This window comes from Lepidochelys kempii, chromosome 10, assembly GCF_965140265.1.
Source record: "Lepidochelys kempii isolate rLepKem1 chromosome 10, rLepKem1.hap2, whole genome shotgun sequence".
In the NCBI taxonomy this organism is placed as follows: domain Eukaryota; kingdom Metazoa; phylum Chordata; order Testudines; family Cheloniidae; genus Lepidochelys; species Lepidochelys kempii.
In genome coordinates, this window is record NC_133265.1 from 56,427,560 (window position 1) to 56,451,777 (window position 24,218).

At 38.3% G+C, this 24,218-nt stretch overlaps 2 protein-coding genes across 10 annotated transcripts in view; one reads left to right on the forward strand and one right to left on the reverse strand.

Moving 5' to 3' along the window:
• MAPDA (N6-Methyl-AMP deaminase) overlaps positions 1-24,218 on the forward strand; it is a 103,805-nt gene that overhangs the window by 71,253 nt on the left and 8,334 nt on the right. For 3 of the 9 annotated variants that reach the window (XM_073303714.1, XM_073303713.1, XM_073303712.1), the window contains one exon: positions 1-21,589. In XM_073303714.1, coding sequence (XP_073159815.1) covers positions 1-195 — 195 coding nt within the window. In that variant the 3' untranslated portion in view covers positions 196-21,589. Of the gene's footprint in view, positions 21,590-24,218 lie in introns of those variants that run through there. The other 6 variants (XR_012153980.1, XR_012153981.1, XR_012153976.1 and 3 more) reach the window with 6 other exon arrangements.
• LARP6 (La ribonucleoprotein 6, translational regulator) overlaps positions 17,123-24,218 on the reverse strand; it is a 14,018-nt gene continuing 6,922 nt past the window's right edge. The window contains exons 2-3 of the mRNA XM_073303710.1: positions 20,899-21,094; positions 17,123-19,891 (exon numbers count right to left, since the gene is read on the reverse strand). Of these exons, the coding sequence (XP_073159811.1) occupies positions 18,827-19,891; positions 20,899-21,094 (1,261 nt within the window). The 3' untranslated portion in view covers positions 17,123-18,826. The remainder of the gene's footprint in view (positions 19,892-20,898; positions 21,095-24,218) is intronic.

The window sequence follows — 24,218 nt, forward strand, 5'->3', positions numbered from 1 at the left end:
ACTGACGATAAAGGTGTCTTTGCAACAGATCTGTCTCAGGAGTACCAGCTGGTTGCTAAAACATTTAATCTGACGCCATCACAGATATGGGACCTCTCCTATGAATCAATCAACTATATCTTTGCTTCAGACCATGTAAAATTGAAGCTAAGGGAACAGTGGCATAAACTGAAACCAAGTCTACTAAGTAATTGAACTAAAGTTATAAATAGATGAAAACTGAATATACTAGCTCCGTTAATAAGGATGATCTGCCTAAGAGATTCTGTCTTTGGCCTTTTTAATTTTTATACAACCATAGGGCCCAGTCCTGCAGCCTCTGCTTATATGAATTAAGGGCTACAGGAACAGACCGTTATTTAACCAGGATGAGAGAGAAGTTCCTTTCCACACTTTGTCTGGACAAAGTCTGTCAGTGAGTAAAATTCCAGATTTTTCACATACTAAATACCGTATTCACTGTAGAGAAACTAATTTTTTAATTACTTTTTCCTGAAATGTGTTAAAATATCACAAATATTGGAACAATCATAACAAAATAAAGTTGAGTAGGAAAAGAACATAATACACACATAACAACAATGTGTTAAGCAGTATGTATATGTTTTTCTATATCAATCTTAAGTAGGCTGATGGAGCAGAAAGATATGGACAATCTCACGGAGAAAAACATACTTGTCAATAAGATCTTCACACTCAGTTAAGAGACACATTAGAACTGTTTCTGCTGATATAGATGTCTGACCAAAGCTTTCTGTGGGTAGTTTAATGAATAGGCTGACACAATCAAACTGAACTACACTATCGACACACTCAGAATTAACAGTGTGTTACGGTGTCTCTGTATTACACTGGCAAGCAGAAAAAAATTCTAAAGACAAATTCAACCCATGTGACATGTTTATGGGGTTTTGTTTTTAAAATGCTTTATTATAATTTAAAGTATTTCTTTCCATTTGTTTTTTATTTTTTAAACAAAAAATAGCTTTTTTGATGCTGTGTGTTTCTAAAACCACTACTTTTGTTTTTGCTCAGGGTTTGTAGATTGGAGGCATGTAAATTCTGCAGCAAATTATGTGAAGTTGTATCATTTATAAGGGATGCTTTCCTTATACTAAGTGATACCATGTCTGTTTTGACACCACAGGGAGCTCTTTAGTTTGGGAAATGAGATGTGGTTTTTGTCAGTGTTATTAATTTATGCATTGATAGATCTGTCACTCTTCGCAGAAGTATCACTGACAACACAATCTTGCCATATGTGGCCCCTATATCACTTAAGAGACTGTGTTTTGTGAGTATTTAAATAATTGTACTAGGAATTGGGATTTCACTTCATAGATTAGGAAAGAGATTCTGCCATGTAGACCTTTGGTCCTATTACTTCAGGCAATCCCTCTGCTGTCTGAGTTTCAGGAGACCAGACTATTAATGGCCTATGACAGACTGCATTTTTTGCAGTGCTAATGAAAGTAGACCATACTGAATGTTCTGAAGATGTAAAGGCAATCTGTTTGATGAGTCACTGGCTATGCTGTTTCAAGTTTTTGTTGGCTCATGAGAACTGTCATTGGTAATGATTTTTTTTTTTTATCTTGTAACAAGGCTACTAATATGGGTTATGTGTTGCCCCTGTCAACAGTCATTGTCACTTCTACTCTGCCTGATGCTGCCAGGTGCTCAGACAATTGGGCCCTTAAAAATCTTTTTAGGAGGGGGAGATCTTACAACGGTCATGGGTATGGCTAATACTGTGCCTCCAAATATTTGTGATGTGCTCAGATTCCACAAGCCTAGTAATAGGGTCCCAGTCCTTGGTCTCTAGATGTCAGGGCAACTTGTTGTTGTGTCTGAGCCAATTGGAAAAAGGTTTATGATGATAAAAACTGGAGATAGAGTTAGAATGCTTATGTGGCAGGATGAACTTTCTCAGCTATGTCATTTAGAATGAAGCCTAATGAGTGACCCAGTAGAGGGATCATTCTTTTCTGCTGAGAATACTTACCTCTCATGTGCTAAGAAATCAGTTCAGACAATGTTATGTGACCTCCTAGCAGCAGCTGGACATAGGAAACAAGCACAGCTTTGTGACGTCTGCTCTGTATAGAACGAGCTGTCCTGGCTGAGCTCTCCAGTTCTTTTCTGTGTCCCAGCAGGAGCAGATCACTCTCTGACTTCTGAACTGGGGATTTAGTTGTTTATTGTGATCCACTTTCAGATAGCTGCTGTTATATGTATGTGGGGAAGATCAAGACCTATCTGCATTCTGCTCCCACATCCCCCAATCCTGAGGTCAAGGAAAGAACGCTCTATCTAGGGTGAGGCGCCGTGGTTCATGTGTTTTTAGTGAGTAGTCCCCTAGCACCCTATCAGCCATCCATGATTGTGATCAGTTGTGCCCCAGCCATAAAGTACAAGTAATCGGTGTAAATTGCTATGTGGGGGTTGTGTGCCCACTGGCAAGCCAGACAGCATATGACTTTAGAGTAGAACCTCAGAGTTCTGAACACCAGCGTTTCAAACAGACCAATCAGCCACACTCCTCATTTAGAACCAGAAGTACACAATCTGGCAGCAGCAGAGACAAACCACTCCCCACCCCCCCAAAAAAGCAAGTACAGTACTATGTTAAATGTAAACTGCTAAAAGAAAAAAAAGCGGCATTTTTCTTCTGCATAGTAAAGTTTCAAAGCTGTATGAAGTAATGTTCAGTTGTAAACTTTTGAAAGAACACCCAGAATGTTTTGATCAGAGTTATGAACAACCTCCATTCCTGAGGTTTCATAACTCTGAGATTCTACTGTATATTAAAACTGCTGCTCGGAGATGGGGTACTCTGGAGAATAGAGCAAGGGGTCACAAGCTGCAAAGTCCTGAGGGTAAATCTCATCTCTGCAGCTGATTGGCTGTATGGCCTTAGGCAAGTAACTTCACTTCGCTGCCCCAGCTTTCCAGGCTGTGAAATGGAGATAAATGCTATCTGTCTCATGGAGGTTGTTAGGGTCTGTTGTTTGTTTGTGCAGCATTCTGAACATGTAAAGTGGAATGTAAACACTAAGTTTTGTGATGATCGGTGCACACTTATGTCCATGCAAAACGCAGTGAGGGTCAGAAGCTAGCCTTCCATTTTCTATGTAGCAAATTCTTTCCAACCCTTTAGAAGTGGGTAGGATTCCATGGGACTCCCCAAGCAGTATTCGATTTATTTTTCTTTCCACCTCCCATTCCTCTTTGTGGAGAGTCGCTTACCAGTCTGAGGCAAACTCTTTGTATAATCTCTCCTTTAGCTGGATCCCTCTAACTGGCTTTTAAAATACAAATTAGCTTTGTTTCCAAGTTAAAAAACAACAACAACACAACCATTAGTCCAATTGTTTGTTTTGCTTTTTCCACTAAAAATAAATAAAATAGACTTGAATAAAAATCTATATGCCTTTTGTTTTAAAGCAAAGCCGAGGTAATCATGTATGAATTGTCATGTTGGTTTTAGTTAATGTTTAAGGCCCTGATCCTACAACTTGTTCGCCATGGGTTGATGCTTGCATCCCCGTGGATCTCCACTGAAGTCAATGGATCACCATGTAGATGCAAGGGTCTGACCGTGCAGAACAAGTTGCAGGATATGGGCCTTAGTGTGTTACAGTTAAACACACACTCCCGTAATAATGAATAGTTCCTGCCATGAGGATGTGTGAATATTTGTGATTGTGTACCTCATCCATATCTAGGTCTAAACTATTTATACTACAGTTGGGAACGTGGGATCTACAAGTATGTGAAATTCATATCCAGTGTAGGTTGACATTAAATGCGGATGATGGACTTTCCGCATGCATCTGTTTTGTATTGGAAAAAACCCCACATCATTGAAGGAGATGGATTTCACTACAGTCTGACTGTGTCGATCTTTATTGCTGCTCATTTATGGCTCTGTCCTCTTCCCACTGAAGTCCGTAACAAAACTCTCATTGATTTTAATGGTGAAAAGCACTGTGGTGATATCTTGGGTCGCTGCATGCTCTGAGAGAATCTTCTTGGAAGCACATGCCTTGTTTTGAAAATGGGTTAATAAAATCTCCTTGCTTATCATTAATGCTACTGCAATATTGTGATCTTCTCTAAATGCACTCATTTTTCATACGCAAAATAGTTGAAGTGCATTTGGTTGTTTTTCAGGGAAAGCATCATATTTTTTGCCATATCATCCTCCATCCTCCCTTGTACTTGTCCATTTCCGGTATTACAGATAGTACTGGTATTCACTGTTGTTGTTTATACATAATAAATGTGCAACTTTTAAAATGTAAAAGATGTGCATATTCTTAGTGCTCTAAGGGTAGAGGCTGAATCCTGAGATCCTTGATTTCAACGGGAGTGTTGCTGGAGTGAGGACTGCAGTAAGGAGTATTGCTGGAGTGAGTACATTTTAAGCACGGACCTCAGTATTTGGTACCCCAGTTTAGAAATACTCAGATTCCCTGGATCTCCATTTAAAAAAAAATCCTTTTATCCTAGTCTCAACATACACACAAATCAATCTTTAAAAAAAGTTAAGGATTTAAACTTGGGTCTAATAAAATTTGAACTCCCAGTTGCTGTATCACTATAACTGCTCGAGTATCTTGCGCCACTTGGCAGTATGGAAGTCTTGTTCCTCCACTAGATATTTATGTGGAATGACAGGAAGTTCCATGCATACATGTATAATGTAAGGAGAGGGCTTGAGCTTCTATACAGACTGTGATACTAGAAGCAGGGCTTTTTTTTATGACCATCCACTGCACATGCAAGATGCTGTGCTAACAGGAGATACAGCTTTTCACCCATTCTATCATGCATATGAACTGTCACGTCTTTAAGAGCATAATGGATAAATAGGTGCAGTTTGACTAGTATCCTGATTGTTCAGTCATCCAAACTGATTACATTGTAACAAGCAGCATTTGGACCTCAGTTTTGAATACAGCTAGGTGAATATAGCTAATTTGAATAACACAAGGAATCCAACTGGGCCAGTGAAGAACCCTTACATGGATATGCAGGATATGCAAGTAAGTGATATCATTAAAGTGGAGTATTCTGTATACTGTTTGGGCAGCACTTTAGGATGAAAGGTGCTGTATAAAATGTAAGATACTTTGGCTCACATTAAAAATTATAACAATTCCCCAACAGGCATGGAAGGGAGACTGCAGATGTAGGACAGTTGTGTCACACCAATCTAATTACTCTTTGCTGTATATCTTTCTATATTAAATATTCTTATGGTTAATTTTTAAAAGGTACTGTAAGAAGTAAAAATCAACACTCCTTCTCATTGACTGAATGTTTTTCATGGCAGATGAAGGAAAGAAGCTACAGTAGACAAAACCTAGCAAGGCACCCTGGATTTGTACTGGCAGGTGAGTGAAACAGGAAGGACACAGTAGCTGCGATGATCTGTTTGGGCTTCATTTTCTTCTGTCCTTTCTTCTAACTAGCCCAGAGACTGAATCGGTCGCACACTGCAAAAGACATAAAGCAGATACAGCTCATGTGAAGTAGGAAGATTGTGTCAACTCAGTTTTTACAAATTTACTCAATGGAAAATTTCCCCAAGAACTTAAGTTTAATCACCCTTTTCCAGTCCCCACTGTGATTGCCTATAGCAGTGTCAGTTCTGAGTGCTCACATAATACTGGTATGTTAACCAATGTGTTCTGGTAGTATTTGCTTTGAGTTACATTGGCCTTCTATTGTGGCAATAATATTGGCAAACTCTTGAATGACAGGAGAGGCCCCAGAAGACTGGAGAAGAGCTAATGTAATGTCCATTGTTAAAAAGGAGGAACTGGGAAACTATAGCTCAGTCAGCCTGACCTGAATACCTGGGAAGCAACTGGAGCAATGTATAAAACATTCTATTTGTGAATACCTGGAGGATGAAGGAGTAATCACTAGCAGCCAGCATGGATTTACTAAGAACAAATTATACTAAACCAGCTTGATTTCCTTCTTCGACAAGGTAACTGGTTTGGTGGATAGGGAGAATGCGGTGGACATAATATACCTGGACTTTAGCAAGGCCCCACGTTACATTCTGATAAGTAAACTGAAGAAATTCAGGCTTGGCAGAACTATCATTAAGTGGATACATAATTAACGTCCACAAACAAAGATTATTAATGGAATAATGTCAGACTGGAAGGAGGTCTCAAATGGGATTCCACAGGGATCTGTTCTGTGTCTGCTGTTGTTTAACATCATTATTAATGACCTGGATGTAGGAATAGAGAGCATACTGATCAAATTTGCACATGAGACAAAGGCAAGGAGGGCGGCAAACACTTTGGAGGATAAAGCTAAAATTCAAAGGGATCTTGATAAATTGGAGAACTGGGCTATCAACAACAAAATGAAATTCAACAAAGACAAATGTAAGGTACTACACTTTGGGGGAAAAAAACAAATGCACTGATAGAAAATGGAGGATAACTGGCTTGGCAGCAGCACTGCTGAGAAGGATCTGGGAGTTGTGGTGGATCACAATCTCAACATGGGTCAACAATGCGATGCTATTGCAAAAAAAAACAATTTTGGGTTGAATTATCAGAGGCATAGCAAGCAAGTTACGGGAGGAGATAGTATTGCTTAACTTGGCACTGGTTAGGCCTCTGCTAGAGTACTGAATCCAATTTTGGTCACCAATATATAGAAAAGATGTAGAGAAACTAGAAAGGATCCAGCGGTGAGCTACAAAGATGATCAAAGGGATGGAATGCAAAGGCTGAAGGAACTGGGTATGTTTAAAGAAAAGGAGGACTTGTGGCACCTTAGAGACTAACAAATTTATTTGAGCATGAGCTTTTGTGAGCTACAGCTCACTTCATCGGATGCATGCAGTGGAAAATACAGTGGGGAGATTTTATATACACAGAGAACATGAAACAATGGGTGTTACCATACACACTGTAACGAGAGTGATCAGGTAAGGTGAGAGAGGGAGAGAAAAAACACCCCCCCTTTTCTAGTGATAATCAAGGTGGGTCATTTCCAGCAGTTGACAAGAACATGTGAGGAACAGTAGGGGGAAAAATAAACCTGGGGAAATAGTTTTACTTTGTGTAATGACCCATCCACTCCCAGTCTTTATTCAAGCCTATATGGTGTCCAGTTTGCAAATTAATTCCAATTCAGCAGTCTCTCGTTGGAGTCTGTTTTTGAAGTTTTTTTCTTGTAATATTGCCACTTTTAGGTCTGTAATCAAGTGACCAGAGAGATTGAAGTGTTCTCTGACTGGTTTTTGAATGTTATAATTCTTGATGTCTGATTTGTGTCCATTTATTCTTTTACGTAGAGACTGTCCAGTTTGGCCAATGTACATGGCAGAGGGGCATTGCTGGCACATGATGGCATATATCACACTGGTAGATGTGCAGGTGAACGAGCCTCTGATAGTGTGGCTGATGTGATTAGGCCCTATTATGATGTCTCCTGAATAGATATGTGGACACAGTTGGCAATGGGCTTAGGATAGGTTCCTGGGTTAGTGTTTTTGTTGTGTGGTGTGTGGCTGCTGGTGAGTATTTGCTTGTAAGCAAGGACTGGCCTGTCTCCCAAGATCTGTGAGAGTGATGGGTCGTCCTTCAGGATAGGTTGTAGATCCTTGATGATGCGCTGGAGAGGTTTTAGTTGGGGGCTGAAGGTGACCTATTCCTCACACGTTTCAGAGTAACAGCCGTGTTAGTCTGTATTCGCAAAAAGAAAAGGAGTACTTGTGGCACCTTAGAGACTAACCAATTTATTTGAGCATAAGCTTTCATGAGCTACAGCTCACTTCATTCTTGTCAACTGCTGGAAATGGCCCACCTTGACTATCACTGCAAAAGGTTTTTTTGTTTTGTTTTTTTCTCTCTCTCCTCTGCTGGTAATAGCTCACCTTATCTGATCTCACTCGTTACAGTGTGTATGGTAACACCCATTGTTTCATGTTCTCTGTGTATATAAAATCTCCCCACTGTATTTTCCACTGCATGTATCCAATGAAGTGAGCTGTAGCTCGAGAAAGCTTATGCTCAGATAAATTTGTTAGTCTCTAAGGTGCCACAAGTACTCCTTTTCTTTTTGTGGATACAGACTAACACGGCTGCTACTCTGAAACCTGGGTATGTTTAGTTTGGAAAAAAGATTAAGAGTGGATATGATAGTGGGCTCCAAATACTTGAAAGGCTGCCATAAAAAAAGACAGAGAAAAGTTCCCTCTTGCCACAGAGGACAAGACAAGAGGCAGTGGTCTCAAACTACAGCATAGCAGATTTAGATTAAATCTCAGCAAAAACTTCCTAACTATAAGAACAGTAGGACAATGGAAAAAACTGTCTAGAGAATTCATGGAAGCTCTTTCAGTGGAGGTTTTCAAAAGGAGGCTGGATAGCCATCTGTCTTGGATGGTTTAGATACAACAAATCCTGCATCTTGGCCAGGGATTAGATTAGATGACCCTTGCAATCCCTCCTAACCCTATGGTTCTATGATTCTATAAGTCTTATATGTGCATTGTTTGTATGTAATAGCACCTGTCTTTGTTATTCATGTTATATACTTCACTTTCTACACAGTCCAGCCAATCCTGTACTTGAGTTGCAGAGGTTCTGCTTGTAGGCAGGCTGTTTCTATAACTCTGGAAGTTTGTTGGTTGAGTGAGCATTGACAGTAGGAGTAAGATGTCACGGACAAACTGAGTCTCTTCTTGCTAGTTGGGAGGGACAGCCCCACTGCACTACACACAGGGGTGATACAGGATACAGTGGTAAATACAAAGCCTGTAGTCTTTTTCTGACTGCTAATAGGACATTTCCTTGTTGGCAAACTGCATCAGATCTGGAACCTTGAATGCTAATCTCCACTGCTTCAGGATAACTTTGCACTATGCCACTGCTAACACCTGCTCTGAGCAAATCTAATTGACATGGTGTTAAAAATAGTGCTGGCCATGAGAACTTTGTCAACACTTGAGCCCCCACCATTACTAATATCAGTCTAATTGTTAGCAGTAACAGGAAAATTTCCGTAGTGTAAAGACCTGAGTTGGAGACTTATTCCAGTCCCTTGAAAAGCAGAGGCAGATAAAGGAACTCGTAGTAAGGAAAAGCTATATTGAGGATATTTGCTGGCTTGAGTGCTAATGGAAGAATGTACGTGTTTGACATATCAAAATTACTCTGATTCTATAATAATCCGACTTGATTAACTTAATTAGATTTCTTGTACTTGGGTTAGAACACTTTTTTTTTTTTAAACTCCAGTCTTAAAAGGTTTGAGTCCCTTTGCCCTGGCCACCCAAGCTCTGTGTTTATATCCTGAGTAACCCCAAGAAGAATCTAAATTGTGTTTAAGCGTGGTTATTAAACTTATTTCTTATATTACCATAGATGGGCTATAGTTAGGGTTGGAAGGATTAGAGTTTTACTGGTAAATGTCAGTAAACATTGATTTTACCATATGCTCACAAACCAATGTAAAATACTTCCATCAATGATGATAAAAATTTAGATAGGCAAAGTAAGAAAAATGCTGCTTGAGAACTTATTAGTGTTTAATTTAAAGATATTTACTTTGTGTATACTTTTGTTTATAATATAAACAAACCCCAAGCTATTAGACAGCATGCTTAGGTTTTCTACATACAAATAAGCAAGCATGTTTATTGATTAATTAAAAGTAAAGTTCAGTAAAACCTCAGAGTTATGAACATCAGAGTTACGAACTGATCAGTCAACCACACATCTCATTTGGAACTGGAGGTACACAATCAGGCAGCAGCTGAGACAACCCCCCACCCCCCAAATACAGTATATTACTGTCTTAAACCCATAAACTACTAAAAAAAAAAAAAAAGGGAAGCAGCATTTTTATTCTGCGTAGTAAAGTTTCAAAGCTATATTATGTCAATGTTCATTTGTAAACTTTTGAAAGAACAACCATAACATTTTGTTCAGAGTTACGAACAACCTCCGTTCCTGAGGTGTTCGTAACTCTGAGACTCTACTGTAAGAATTTACTGTTTGACTTTTCAACAAACCAGGCTAGAAGTAATATAAAAGAGGCATATTTTGTTTAAATTCATAGAGGAATGATTAAACAGTATGGATTAGTTTGCACATTTGTAAAATGACGATGTTTTTTGTCTATTTTAAATGATCATGTATTTAATTGGTTCTTAGTAATTATACCTAGACAAAAGTGTGTATGTACGTGCGTGTACCCACCCAAAGTATATATAAATACAATATACTATATATATTTATTTTACTCATACAGGTATTATCACTAAGAACTAATGAAACAGTAAGTTAAATGAGCTTGATGGAAGTAGAGATTTTTTTTCAGAAAGTGACTTAAAATTTGTACTTTACTAGCTTACCTCTTTATTCAAAACTGACTTTAATACTAATACTATTATGTGACACATGGCTCATGCTAAAAGTTACTCTTGCTATCACGATATAAGCTTTTTTTCCTTTTCAATTTAAGTATTTTCAGAGCAGGGAGCTTGACTTTAATGTTTGTAAAGCACTGAGCACACTTTCAGTGAACTACAAATAAAATTAAATAGCTTGAAATAAATTAGAGTTGTTATCAACCAAGTTAACAAAACGATTAGTTAGGCACATGTTTTAAAAACTTATTTCCATCACAGTAACGTTCACCTTTCTCCATCTTTGCAGTAAAAGTATTTTTTTTCATAGCTTTAAAGATTCATTTGAAATTCATTTTCATGGTTGGAAAAATCAGACTTGTGACTTATCACTTTTGAAAATTCTACCCCATAGCCTCTTCAAACCATTTCCTGCTTGACTTACTAATACTAATGTCAATTGCAAGCAGGATTTGACCCATATCCGAAGACACAACAAAGCAAAATGTTCCTCACCAAAGGGCTTCCCAGCAGTCCTCCACGGTTTGATGGAATCTATGACTTTGATGTAGCTGAGTAGTTTTCTGTCCATTACAGGACCACAACCTGCAGAAGGGAAATTCAATTTCTTAGCACATTTTTTTGTACTAACTACTAAGTACCCAGTCCTGCAAGCTTTACTCATGAGATTAGTACCATTACCAGCGGGACTCCTTCCAACTAAAGGTTGTAGAATTGGATCCAAATATTTTTTTTCCTACTCATTTTATAAAAATGTTGATGTAAGCAATGTGAAAGAGGAGAACGGATTTGTCTGCGCATTGTGTGTTGCAAATGAAGACGTACTCAGTGATGTCACCTCACGTTTGTTGAGATAATGGCAGAAAATGTTCCTACAGAGGGAAATGATGCAAATTGTCTTTCATTTGGCTGTCCAGTGTTGGAAAACAGATGAGATAGCATACATGGTATAATTTGATTTCATATAGAGTTATAGTGAAGCTATTTGCAGCCAGTTTGTTCTTAGCATGGACATGTTTTAAGTAATTTGGTGATAGTGACATTACTTTCTTGAGTAACTGCAGATAATTTCGTAGGCATGGCAGGTCCAGAACTGAACGTTTCATTTAATCAGGGACCTCATTAGATGTATCTGTAATTCACGTGAGGGGACACTGTCTCATGAAAGTTGGCTCAATATTTGTTCATTATGGTTGTTTGAGTATTGTATTCTTTAACTGTATTCTTTAAAACAACCTTGTTTTGTTTTAAAGGTTTGGCCAGTTTATCGGATAAGATTAAATTTAATAAAGCAACGCAAACTTATTTTTAGTTTGTATTAGTACACTGCTCCTTTGATACAATGTCCTCATCTACACTGGGGAAATTTAATACACACACATCTTTTGGTTTAACTAAATTGGCTATAGGAATGGTGCCAGTTGAGGCTTCTCTACATTGCAGCTCTAACCAGTTTGAAAAATGGTTCAGTTTGAATTTTGAGGAAAATTTCTCTAGTGTAATCAAAGCCAATTGAGCCTTGATACCCTATTGGTTCTCTTTCTGACAAAGTTTCTGCCACCTGCATACTCTAGCAATTGCTTTTTGTGTCTGTCCACGTGGCAGATTTACTAGGGGAAGGCAGCAGAGCATCATCTGTGGAAAGCCCTCAATCTTGGACTTTGTTGCCTCTTGCTGTCTGCCAAAACTAGGGCTTAATAACTTTTAGCAAAATGCACAAATTAGATTTGTTGCTAGCAATTGGGGCTGGATAATGGTTGGTTTTGATTTTTGTATTTCTCTCCATTTGGACAATGGCATAGATGAGTCAGTTTCACTTTTCTCCACAGTGAGTTTTAAGTCAGTTCCCCTTTCAGGTTCTTATGCAGGAGGCCCATGTTGCAATTTCTGAGAAGTAAAGAATGCAAAGGAATTTAAAAAAGAAAAATTCCATTGGACTTTGAAGATGATTAATGAAAATATTTTACAGATCTTTATTGTTTTGTGAAAGTTTATTTTTGTAAAAAACGAAAGTTACCATGCATTAAACAAGGCCCATTTCTCTAACTGAAATAATTTCAGTAATTTAAAAACAAAATGCTCATTTGGTCTTCTGCTGAGATTTTGCACAGTAAGCCAGGGTTTAATCAAAAGTTGATTCATTTTTACCTGAAGTGGAAACGAGGTTAGCTTTCATGACTTGGGCTTGCATGTTCCTTGTATTTGTCACATTTTTGTACATCAGAAAGTTCCTCCTCCCCTAAAGCACACAAATAGTTAAAACCTCATTTTGGAGCCTGATTCAGTTCTAGTGACTACAACAGGATCAGGATTCAACCATGAGCCCCCAAGACAGTATGAAATATTTGTGCTTTTAGGAGAAAAGCATACTTACTAGATCAGTAAGATCCACTTTTGATTTGTTGTCCATTTTATGGTCTGAAAAGACTGTTGGTGTAGAAATTAAAGATGGTCTCTGAAAGTAAGAAAAATAAAATAAATCAAATAATGATACAGGTTCAATTATTTTATGTAAAATAATTCACACACATGCTATTTCAAATATATTTTAATTTTTGTGCATAACAAAGTACTTATTTATATTCACAGATAAATATTTTAAAAGAACACACAGTATTTTATTTGAATACATAATGACTCTAATATAAATTTGAGTGTAAACCTATTTTATTATAAACTAAATTGTACCAAAAGAAACAAAGTTGCTCACCTGGCACAGAAAGACATGATGTAATCAGTTTAGGTGTTGGCTTGAGACTGGATTTATCTTATTTTCTGTACAACTAGTTTCAAGTAATGACTTCACAATGAGTTTAACATGGAGTCTGTGACCTTATGATGTGTGAAGCAGCCGTATCATCATTTGATACCTTAAACTGAGTTGCTGTATTGTGATATTTATTACTGCTTAAAAGCTATCTTAAAAAGTGGTTATTAGCACAGAAGTGCACCAATTAATTAAGTGGATCATTGATACAAAAGGGAGGAAGAGTTTAGATTTGAAAATGTGTTCTTATGAACGGGCACAAAAGGGACTACAGCGCTATGGCAAAAAGAGGAAGAATAGTTTTCCTCCTTAATCCAGGAAAACCCACTACACCAATTTATTGGGAAATACCACATGTGTGACTCTTCACTTTTTAAAAAAATCTTTAGTTTTGTGTCCTCAATTTCCTGCTGCCAGGGCCTATCACAAGTGAACATTCCAAATTATTTCAATCGGTCCATTGGATTCTCTCAGCTCCATGCTTACCTTGCATGTTCTACAACACTGGATGCTCAAAGCTTCAACACAGGATCATGTACTTTGATGCTGTTGACACCATCACACTATGTAGACAGTGTAAGAGTAGTTTTTTAAATGTTAAATAGTTCTTGGCAGAATATCATCAGTAAATTGTAACTTATTTGCAATACGCTATGTTAGTACTCAAGACCATACAAGGAAATTGATTTATAAGCAAAACATACTTTACCCTAATTTTGCTTAGCTAAAGTATGGAAACTATCGTGTAGTTAAAATATAAAATTTCAAATGGATCCTTTGAATCAAGGTAATATGTACTCAATGAACCTTCCAGCCATTCAGAAAGGACTAAAGTCTGGGGTTATTTATGGAATAGAACTCCCATTGAATTTACCAATCATTAGTTCTTAGCAATGTAAAAAACACATACTAACTAATCAGACTGATCACTACAGCCTGAGAGCTTTCTCCATAATAACCAAATGTAGAATGTGGTTGTAGATACAAAGAACCAAATGTTACCCTTAATTACACCTATGTTTTGACTCCCAGTGATGCATGATTGGACCTCATCTCTAAATATGATAACAAAACAGTTCATATGCCCATCATATTTAATGGCTGAAGTCAAAGTTATCCAGATGGAAAAAATTAAATAATTTTTAATTCCCATTCTTCAGCTGATATTAAACAAACGTACTTACAGGTTTTAGTTCCGAGGCCTATACATTATTTATTTGTAAGTTTATTGAGCATGTATAAAATATGAACATGGAACGTTGAAGTGTTTGGTGACTTTTGTTTTGGCCTTTTTTGGAACTGGGATGATCAGTAAAATAAGTACATTCACTAAAATAGCCACATTGTGGAATGGTCATGGGAGACTACAGTAATTAATTTTACACTGAAATAGCACTATGTGAATGCAATTATTACTCTTCAAAGGCAGCCATTGAATGGTGAGCAGACCATCTAGCAGGCCAGGGCATTGGCAAAGAGTGAGTCTACAGGGTGGCTTTGTAATCTGCATCATCAGAGTTTCCACAAAATATGTTTCTCAACCAAGAAGTATATGGTCATGGTGAAGTAAGGAAAACGACATGAAATCGGCCTGGATATGTTGTTACCTGGACTTGAAGTAAGTTTAGGACTTTGTTAGCAACCGTGAGACCAGATTCTGATATCTTCACTCACAAAGAATACTATTTCAAACCATGAGTAGGCTCACTGAAATCTCTGGGACTACTTGTAGAGTGGGGCAATACTTAGTGAGAGTAAACAGCAGAATGTGGCTCTAGCTAATTATGAGACTATATTCCCCTTCTTTCAGTTCTGTAAGGAAAAGTGACTGAACTTCAACTCCCTGATGAAAAGTGGTTGCAGTCTGAGGATTTTATAGTTTAATCATGTTTTAGCATCTGGAATAAATAGGCTTCTAATCAATGGGATAGTATTCCCTGCTTAATTCAGTAGTGTTTTTCTAGGATACATTTTTCCAATGGGGTTGTCTGTGAAATAGTACTTTTTAATGTGTGAATTAAATAAAGGACCAAGTTACTGGCAGATATGTGTTGAGCAATGAGTGGGACACTTCTGATGCTAATTAGTTGTGGTGTTGCATCAAAGAGGTTCAAGCAAAATCAGCTGATTCTGTGTCCAGGAGCAGATTTCATATTCAAAGCATCAGTGATACACAGGAATACATTTTATTTTTGAGGCCGGCATATGGAGTGAAACAAAGGTACAGCTCTAGTAAGCTTTACCATTTTTACTTGTTTTCTCTATAAGCATATATTGCCTCCCCACTCTAATAAAGCTGAACTTTTGCGCTAGATAAATATTTGAGAGGAAACTGACTTTTTTTTAAAAAGGTAAGGATACAGATACTTTAATATTAGTTGTGCTACACAAAATGAAGTGTAATTTGTTTTTGTTAGCTATAGATAACCACTTAAAAATGGACCCCAAGCCCAGGGACAGTGAATGCTCTATTTCCTTTCAGATTGTAATAAACACAGCAAGGTAACTGGATAAAAACATTATTTCACAGTACTGATGAAGGGGTTGCTTTTCAGCCTGGTTGAAAAGTGATCATACTGCTGTATTTGACAGAGGTTGGAGGTCACAATTGGAAACTTTAAATTATAGCCTATTGCTAGGCAAAACATTAGTCCATCTACCAAGTATCCTGTCTTCTGACAGTAGCCAGTGCTAGAGGCTTTGGAGGGAATAGACAAAACAGGGCAATTATCAAGTGATCCAACTCCTGTTGTCCAGCTGGAGGCTCTCCCAGCTGGAGGTTTAGGGATAGCTTGAGCATTGGCTCATTTCCCTGACCATCTTTGCTAATAGGGACTGAAGACTCTATCCTCCATGAATGTAATACTTTTTTTAAACTCAGTTTTGGCCTTCTCTCCATCCTATCGCAATGAGTTCCACAGGTTGACTGGGCTTTGTGTGAAATACTTTGTCTTAAACCTGTTACCTATTTTCATTGGGTGACCCCTGGTGGTTATGTGAAGGGGTAAGTCACACTTTGCTATTCACTTTCTCACCCTCATTCATGATTTTATAGCTATTAATCATATGCACCCTTGCTTATACCCCAAATGCTTATTCAAACTATGTGGCACCTCAGAAAAGCTGTGCTAGTCTCTATGATTTCCTACTGAAGAGGATATCAACTCAAATCCAGCCAACTGGGCTATAAGTAGTTTGACAAATTTAGGATTTTAAACAATTCTATCTTACAGGACACCTTCCCCAAGCTTCTCCCCCACCCCATTTCATGCATGAGGTATGTTCTTCTCAGCTATATGAATAATAAGCCTCTATGCTAGAGTGTATTAATTTATACAATTCTTGAAAAGGGACCAGCAAGACAACTTGTTTGTGTAGGTACAGCTAATTTACTCCCTTTTGTTAGAGATGAGGAGACTGTCTCTCTATGAAGCCATTGCTAATAGCCAACTTGTTTGCCTAATTTGATTACCTGTTCCTCAAACTTCATTTCCATCCCAATTGCTCAGGTGTTCTTTAGCAAAGCCTGATTTTCTTCAGTTCCCTTTTCCACTGGGTTATCCAACAGTCCCAATTTTTTTAAATCAAGAAAGTAACAATACCTCCTGTCAGGTTCCTTCCCCACTCTGAACTCTAGGGTACAGATGTGGGGACCTGCATGAAAGACCCCTTAAGCTTATTCTTACTAGCTTAGGTTAAAAACTTCCCCAAGGTACAAATTTTGCCTTGTCCTTGAACAGTATGCTGCCACCACCAAGCGTTTTAAACGAAGAACAGGGAAAGACCACTTGGAGACATCTTCCCTCCAAAATATCTTCCCCAAGCCCTACACACCCCCTTTCCTGGGGAGGCTTGAGTGTAATATCCTAACCAATTAGTTACAAAATCATCAAAGATCCAAACCCTGGGATCTTGGAACAGTGGAAAAATCAGTCAGGTTTTTAAAAGAAGGTTTTTATTTAAAAAAAAAGGTAAAAATCATCTCTGTAACATCAGGATGGAAAATACTTTACAGGGTATTCAGATTCAACACAGAGGATCCCCCTCTGGGCAAAACCTTAAAGTTACAGAAAACAGGAATAAACCTCTCTTAACACAGGGAAAATTCACACAAAACAAAAGATAAACTAATCCGCCTTGCCTGGCTTACCTATACTGGTTGCAATATTGGAGACTTGGATTAGGATGGGTTGGAGAAGATGGATTTCTGTCTGGCCTCTCAGTCCCAAGAGAGAACCACCACGTAAAAAAGAGCACAAAACAAAAGCCTCTTAGAAATACATGCATGGCCCCAGATGAAGTGATTCATCTAATCTGGACTTCTGCCAGCTGCAATGGCATTAAAAAAAAAGTGAACACTCTGTGCCCACTCCTGTGCAATCCTGAGGAGATATTCTAGGTATTGATATGTACTTAGGGAAAACAAAACATGCACACCACCTTTGTTCAAATATATTGAATGCTTATGGCTTTGCTGTCTGGACTCTTTTTGAAGATAAAAATTTCTGAGAGCCATGTTCTTAATGAGCTAAACTTAGGGCTTGTACACACCAGTGCTTACTTCAGTATAATGTAAGTCACTCCCAGGCATGGAAAAGCAGTGCAAGTTACACAGATCTAAGTGCTGGTGTGGACAATGTGGATGGCAGGAGAAGCTGTCCCGCTGACATAGCTACTGCTGCTCGGGGAGGTGGAGTGATGCTGATAGGAGAGCTCTCTTCTGTCAGCATGGAATACAGTGGTACAACTACATCAGTACAGCTGCACCACTGTAGAGATTCTAGTGTAGACTAGCCCTTAGGTTGCCTATATTCAATATAAGGCCTAGTTTACACGCAGGATTCACTCTAAACTGCATTGGTCACTTGGCATATACACATGATGTCCTCGCACAGTAGGTAGAGCAAGTCCTGTGAAACTTGAGACCTAAACCTGGGCCAGATAGGGTTGAAAGATGTAGGTATTCCATATTCCAAAGAAAGCTGTTTAGCCTGCTTTATAGGAAACATGCGTTTAAACAATTTGGTTTAGACGGTCACAAACTTTAGAACCTTTAGTCTTTATCTGATCATTTTGAACATTAGAATCTGATACCTAGAAAACAGTCTTCATTACTCAGCATTTTTTTATTCACATCACAGAAAATACACACAGTTTGGTCCTATTATATAGGATTTTTGGAAATTTAAGCAAACAAGTTTAGCGAAGTGTCTGACAGGACATTACAGCTTAGTGTTCCTTTCAACATACTAAAAATAGGAAGCCTTCAAACCTCTTAATAAACAGACTGGTGATGTATTGCTTTGAAATGCTGTGGTACAACAGCTAAATATTATCAAGTGTTTACACATTGCTGTTCAGAATCATAGCTTTGCACAAATATGCAGTTACATAAATTGTTTTAAATACCTGGCATAAAAAAAAGTAACATTTCAATGTTCAGCTCTCAAACAAAAAAAATATAAAAATAATGCAGATTAAGTGCAAATACAGATATACAAATGAGTCTCTACATGAATACAAAACCTTTAAAAATTAAATACTGGACTTCATTCAGTCACTTAAGTGCTAGTCTTTTTACCAGGCTTGAACAAAAATAAATTGATTTGTGAAACTTGTTTTAAAAGAAAAATACCGAAGATTTATTCATTCTTCATAGGTTTATTCCTTTCGCATCCATTATGGAATCCCTTAGTACCATCAGGACCTTTGGGTAACCGCAATACTCCTACAGGTAATCCATCTGCATTTTGTATTTTCCGGGCAAGCATTGGGCTACTTACTGGACTTTGTTCTTGGGTTACAGTTTGAGCTTGTCTTCTCCTCTGAACCCATGGGCTACTAGAAGGAGTAATACTGCTATCTGAAGAGTAATCTGCACATTTCCTTGAGATTTCAGGGCTAGTGCTAGGGTTAAGTTTGCCATCTTCAGCAAGCGGAGACTTTTTGGACACTTTGCGCAGAGAAGATGGGCTATTCCAGGGGCTTGACCTAGGTGAAACATTAGGGCTCAGGTGGTTGTTCTGATAGGTGGTAGGGCTCAACTTGCTGGTAGTCTTGCGTCCAGATAGTGGAGATGTAGGATTACTCTCTGGATCAGAAGAGCTGTTTGCTGATGATTCATCCCCAACATACTGAAGTTCCTCAACTCTCTTATTCAGGGATTTAATTTTGTTGAGAGACTTGCTGGGATCTTCGTCATGGTTCTTGTCTTTCACAACTTTTTTCTTTGGAGGCTTCATACCTATCAGGGTAACTTTCATGCCAATTTCATTATTCTTTTCAATACACATGATTTCATGAGCTTTAATTGCTGCATCTACTTCTTCAAACTCTATTATTGCACATTCCTTTGTTCCAACTTGGGTGTATCGATTACTGAATCTCTTGACATCAGGTGGAAGATCCTTACCAGGTTTGAGAATGCGAACGGATGAAATTACACCAAAAGTAACAAAGGTCTTGAAAAGATGCTCCATCATCTTTTCTTGCATGCATCCATTTTCTTGATCCTGGCTCAGAACCTGTAGCTCAGAAATCAAGTGGATATCATACACAAGCAGCATCTTGCTAGGCAGGGTCTCACTAGCAAACACTGGAACTGGGGTATTCCTTCTAACCTTTCTGCTATCTTCATTCAGCTCAAGAATGTCTGAATACTTCAAAGCATAGGCTGTGATTCTCCAGTCTCTGGTAAGATGTTTTACCTTTAAAAAAAGGGTTACACTTTAATGCAGCTCATTAAAGCCACCAAAACTATAGTTCTCTACCCCTATTGAAAACCTGAGACTGCTATAGGGTTGGATTTCAAATGAAAGATCAGCCAAAGTCTTCTATAGTATCCCTCCTGAACAGAAAGTAGGTTTAAAAATGTTTCCCTACTGTCACTGTGATCATCAGTACAATGTTGTGAACTTCCTGTTCCTTTTACATGATTGGAGATCAAAGTTATCACCAACTGCAGACTTACCCAGACTAAACAAGTCATTATTTCTATGGCTATTCTATGCCTCTTCAAGAGTTCTTAGAATCTTTCTACTCCCATCTCATCACAGAGGCATGCTTATGCTGCATATTCAACAGTTGCTTTGCCTGCTGCATCAAATTCCAAACAGGTTGCCTCCCCCTGTGTCCCATTACCTTATTTTTGTGCTTAATTTTAGAAAACTATTAAACAGAGTCCCTACCCTTAATAGTTAAAAGGGGCACTTCCATAGTGCCTTTCAGAATATCAAAATATAAGGCCTAGGACCCACAAGTCCTGACTCTCAGGGCACTGTAGCTATTGGACCAAACTGTACAGCCAAGTTCTTAAGTCTGCAAAGGTCAAAAGACATTGATCTCTCATCAGGATGGTGCTGGCTCAAAAAAAAAATATCTACCATGTAATTTTAAAAGTCTCCCCCCTAAAGCTAGGAGTTTCTCAGGGGGAAAAAAAGGTAGGTTAAGATCTTGCTTGGTAGGATCCAAGAAAGGGATGCTTTTTCTAAATTTCACTCTCCCTTAGGCTTGAGGGACTTACACAATTTCTTGGGCAAATCAAGAAGTTTTGTCTGATTATTTATGCAACATTTTAGAAGCAAAGAACAAATGTAACAGTAGGATGTTAACTGCATCAACCCTTCAGACTGGCCAAAACCAATGTGCCCTATCTGTTCAATAGCTCATTAAGTTGGATAGAGTAGATTTAAAAGCCCCTCAGAAATGAGCCTACCTTTTTGAAAGAAGTGAGTAGCTTAACACTGACATAGCCCATCTTATTTCTTCTCACATGCTTTAAGAGGAAGGCATCTTTCTCAAGGTTCTCATCTGAGAAATAATATTCAACCTGTGTTATAAGCTTCTGGATCAGCTCGTTATCTGGGGGTTTCCAGTCCTGGTCAAAGTCCTCACCATCATTCTCCCCGCCACTAGAACAAGACAATGAAGTCATTTTATAAACTGATCTTAGTCTGGTCATTGCAGTCTTGCTTTATACTGATAAAGCTAATGAAAAGCAAGTTGGCAAACTGCAGATACTTGTTTAGAGAATGCTGTGCTAGAAATATAATATATTTGATTCACTAAACTAAGCAATATTAACCCACCCGTCTGCTCCAGCACTGAGCTTTGTTTGACAATGAATCTTAGCTGATTCCATCATCTCCACTGTACAAATGTAACATCAAACATGAATTTGAGGACAGGAATGGGGAGAACAGGCTGTTACATGAGAAACTAAGAATACCGATTTGAAGCAGATGCAAGTTCCATCACAACAGTTTACTCCTCTGAACAGAAAACAACAACTGTGCCTATGGGGACAATCTAATTTTCACTTGTGACCCAACAACTAAACCACCAACTCAGAGTGAAAGGCAACATGCATTAACTCACAGAACCATGTGGGCACCTGAGCAAAAGCAGACTCTTGTCAAATTATTTGATAAACAATGAGTAGGTTCAGTCAGTTCTCCCTGTGCAGCAGGATGCCTGTTCAGAGATGGAATCTTTCCAGTCAGCCTAAGGAGCCAAAGTCCTCAGCTCACTGCAAGAGCAGATTTCGCAGAACAATGAGTCATGTACTTCAGCAGTTCACAAACACTACACCACAAGTCCAAGTCTTCAGCCAACTTCTAACAAAATAAGATGTAGGAGCACCAATGTTTGGTGTTATGCAAAGCTTATTTTATCTATCACTGCTTCCCTTTTCCATCTGAAGCTGCTAAAAAAAATTACTTTAGACTTTTTCTTGTGAGGACAGTTGTATAACAAGCAATGAGCCAGAAAACAGTGCCCTAATAACCTGCAGTGCAAAAATATAGTTGATGTTTTAAAGCTAGGATTCCAACAAGCATTTAAACATTGAAGAGGACTAAGACGATTATATTTTTTACACATTTTAAATGTCATTTCCATACCAAATGAAGACTCATATGCTAACCATACAACAGAGATAGGCTAGAGATGACAGTTTCAGATCCACAGTTTTGAGTCCGGATCTATTCTTGTTCAGTGTCCATCTTATTAACTTTGGATGTGTACAGACAGATCTCTGGGAAATAATTTAAAGTGCCTTTTTTGTTCTTCCCTCAGGAGAGGCCTTCCAAAGAGAGGTTCCAAAGAGACCTCTCTTTGCCTAAAGTTCTCTAGTGAACAAGTCATCACCTCTGTTGGACATCTCATCCAAAATAGTAATTCTTAATCCAGCCACACACACTTCTCATGGACCTCTGTCCCTCTATCATTCCCAATGCTTGTAATTTGAAGTACAAATCTGGGCAAATTAAGTTACCACATGTCATTGGGGCAAACAGCTCAACCCCAAGAGTACATTCTGGAAGTACTATCAAGGTTCACAGAAGTTTAATACATAATTATACATGGGCTATCCAGGTACAGGTATGTGTTTTATCTATTAAAAGCTTGATTTGCAGTGGGGCCTCATCCTGGAATTTACTTGAGTACACAGCTTGTTGGATACATCTTAGATTTAAATAAAAATGCCTACCCAAAAAGCTGTTGGTGTCAAATCACAATGACCATAAAAATAAGTATTGATAAATTAACTCAGCTACCCAAGTAATTCAAATCAACAGAAAAGGTCCCTAAAACATCCCTTCTTCCTTCCCCCCAAATTTTATTTGGCTTTTGCAACAAGCTCCAAATATGATCATATTCATGCTATTGTGGAACAATGGAGGGAGCAAGTTCCAGAGCCCCAACAGGGGGGCACTTTGTTGGCTGCTCACTATTAGGGTAAGAGGGAACGCTGCTTGAGCACCTCTGCTCTGGCAGTATGTCAAGCAGTGATAGTGCACTTGCCTGACTAAGGGCATGGCTACACTAGAAACTTCAAAGTGCTCCCGCAGAGGGGATTAGCTCCATGAGGGGATTAGCTCAGACTCGGAGCCTGTCCACACTAGCGCTTTAAAGTGCTCAGATTTGCTGCGCCTCAGAAGGGTGATTTTTCACACCCCTGAGCCAGCAAGTGAGAGCGCTATAAAATGTAAGTGTAGACAAGCCCTGAGACAGCCTATCACTTGCAGATGCAATCTTGAGGCACCACCGTCTGTACCCACCAAGAGAGATTTAATCACATGAAGATGGCTGTTTTGTATACAAAAGTTCTACTTGGGTCAATGGATTTTGCACACAATACTTACTTATTGCTCACTCAGTTGTGGACACAAAGTCAGGTCCCTGGATAAATATACTGGAATAGTTCTAAGAAAGGTCTCCATATTTTAAGACCCTTTTAGCAAGTGAGGTGATGTTGGAAGTACAATTGAAAAGGGTAAGGGGAAGAGAGAGAGTGAATTTTTGTTTGAAAGCTAGTAACTTGTAGTACAGTTACTTTTAGATAGGGGCATCAGAGGGGGATGGAAAGGAAGACTTATTAGCATCCCAGTCTAAATAATTGACTATTTCTCACTTTGCTATGTCACTAAAGATAAAGAAAGTTATTTAATCTAATTAGAATATGGATTTTTAACTCTATCCATATCTTCACTTAGCTACCACTATGGAATTGTTTTAACGGGAAATTTAAGTACAAAACATACAGCTATCAAGGTTTTTTGAAGTGATTTTATTAGCATGGACATTTGCAACTACTGAGTTAAGATTAATGTGGGAAGAAAATCCAGGAAGAGCTTCATGCTTCAGAGAAAACCTTTTCATTTACAAAGGTCAGTACCACCCCCACAATATTAAAACACTGAATTCATCCTAGCTGGTCCTATTTTACTTTTTCCCCTCAAGTATTAGATATATGCCAGAAGCAGGATACCTCATCTCCTGATGCATTGGTCTGAGCTATACTGCATTGCTAGTTCTACCCACCTCAAACACCATTCACCTTTTCAATTCTGTTTGACAAGACTGTTTCACTTGGCACATTAAGTTTTTAAAAAAATTTTAGCTAAAATTTTCTATAAAATACTGAACATTGTCATTTCTATTTACAACCAGCTTTCTGCACTTGCTCTAGCTCTGGTGATCATAACCTGAAGAAATCACCATTTTCATAATACCATAAAAAAAGAAATTAAT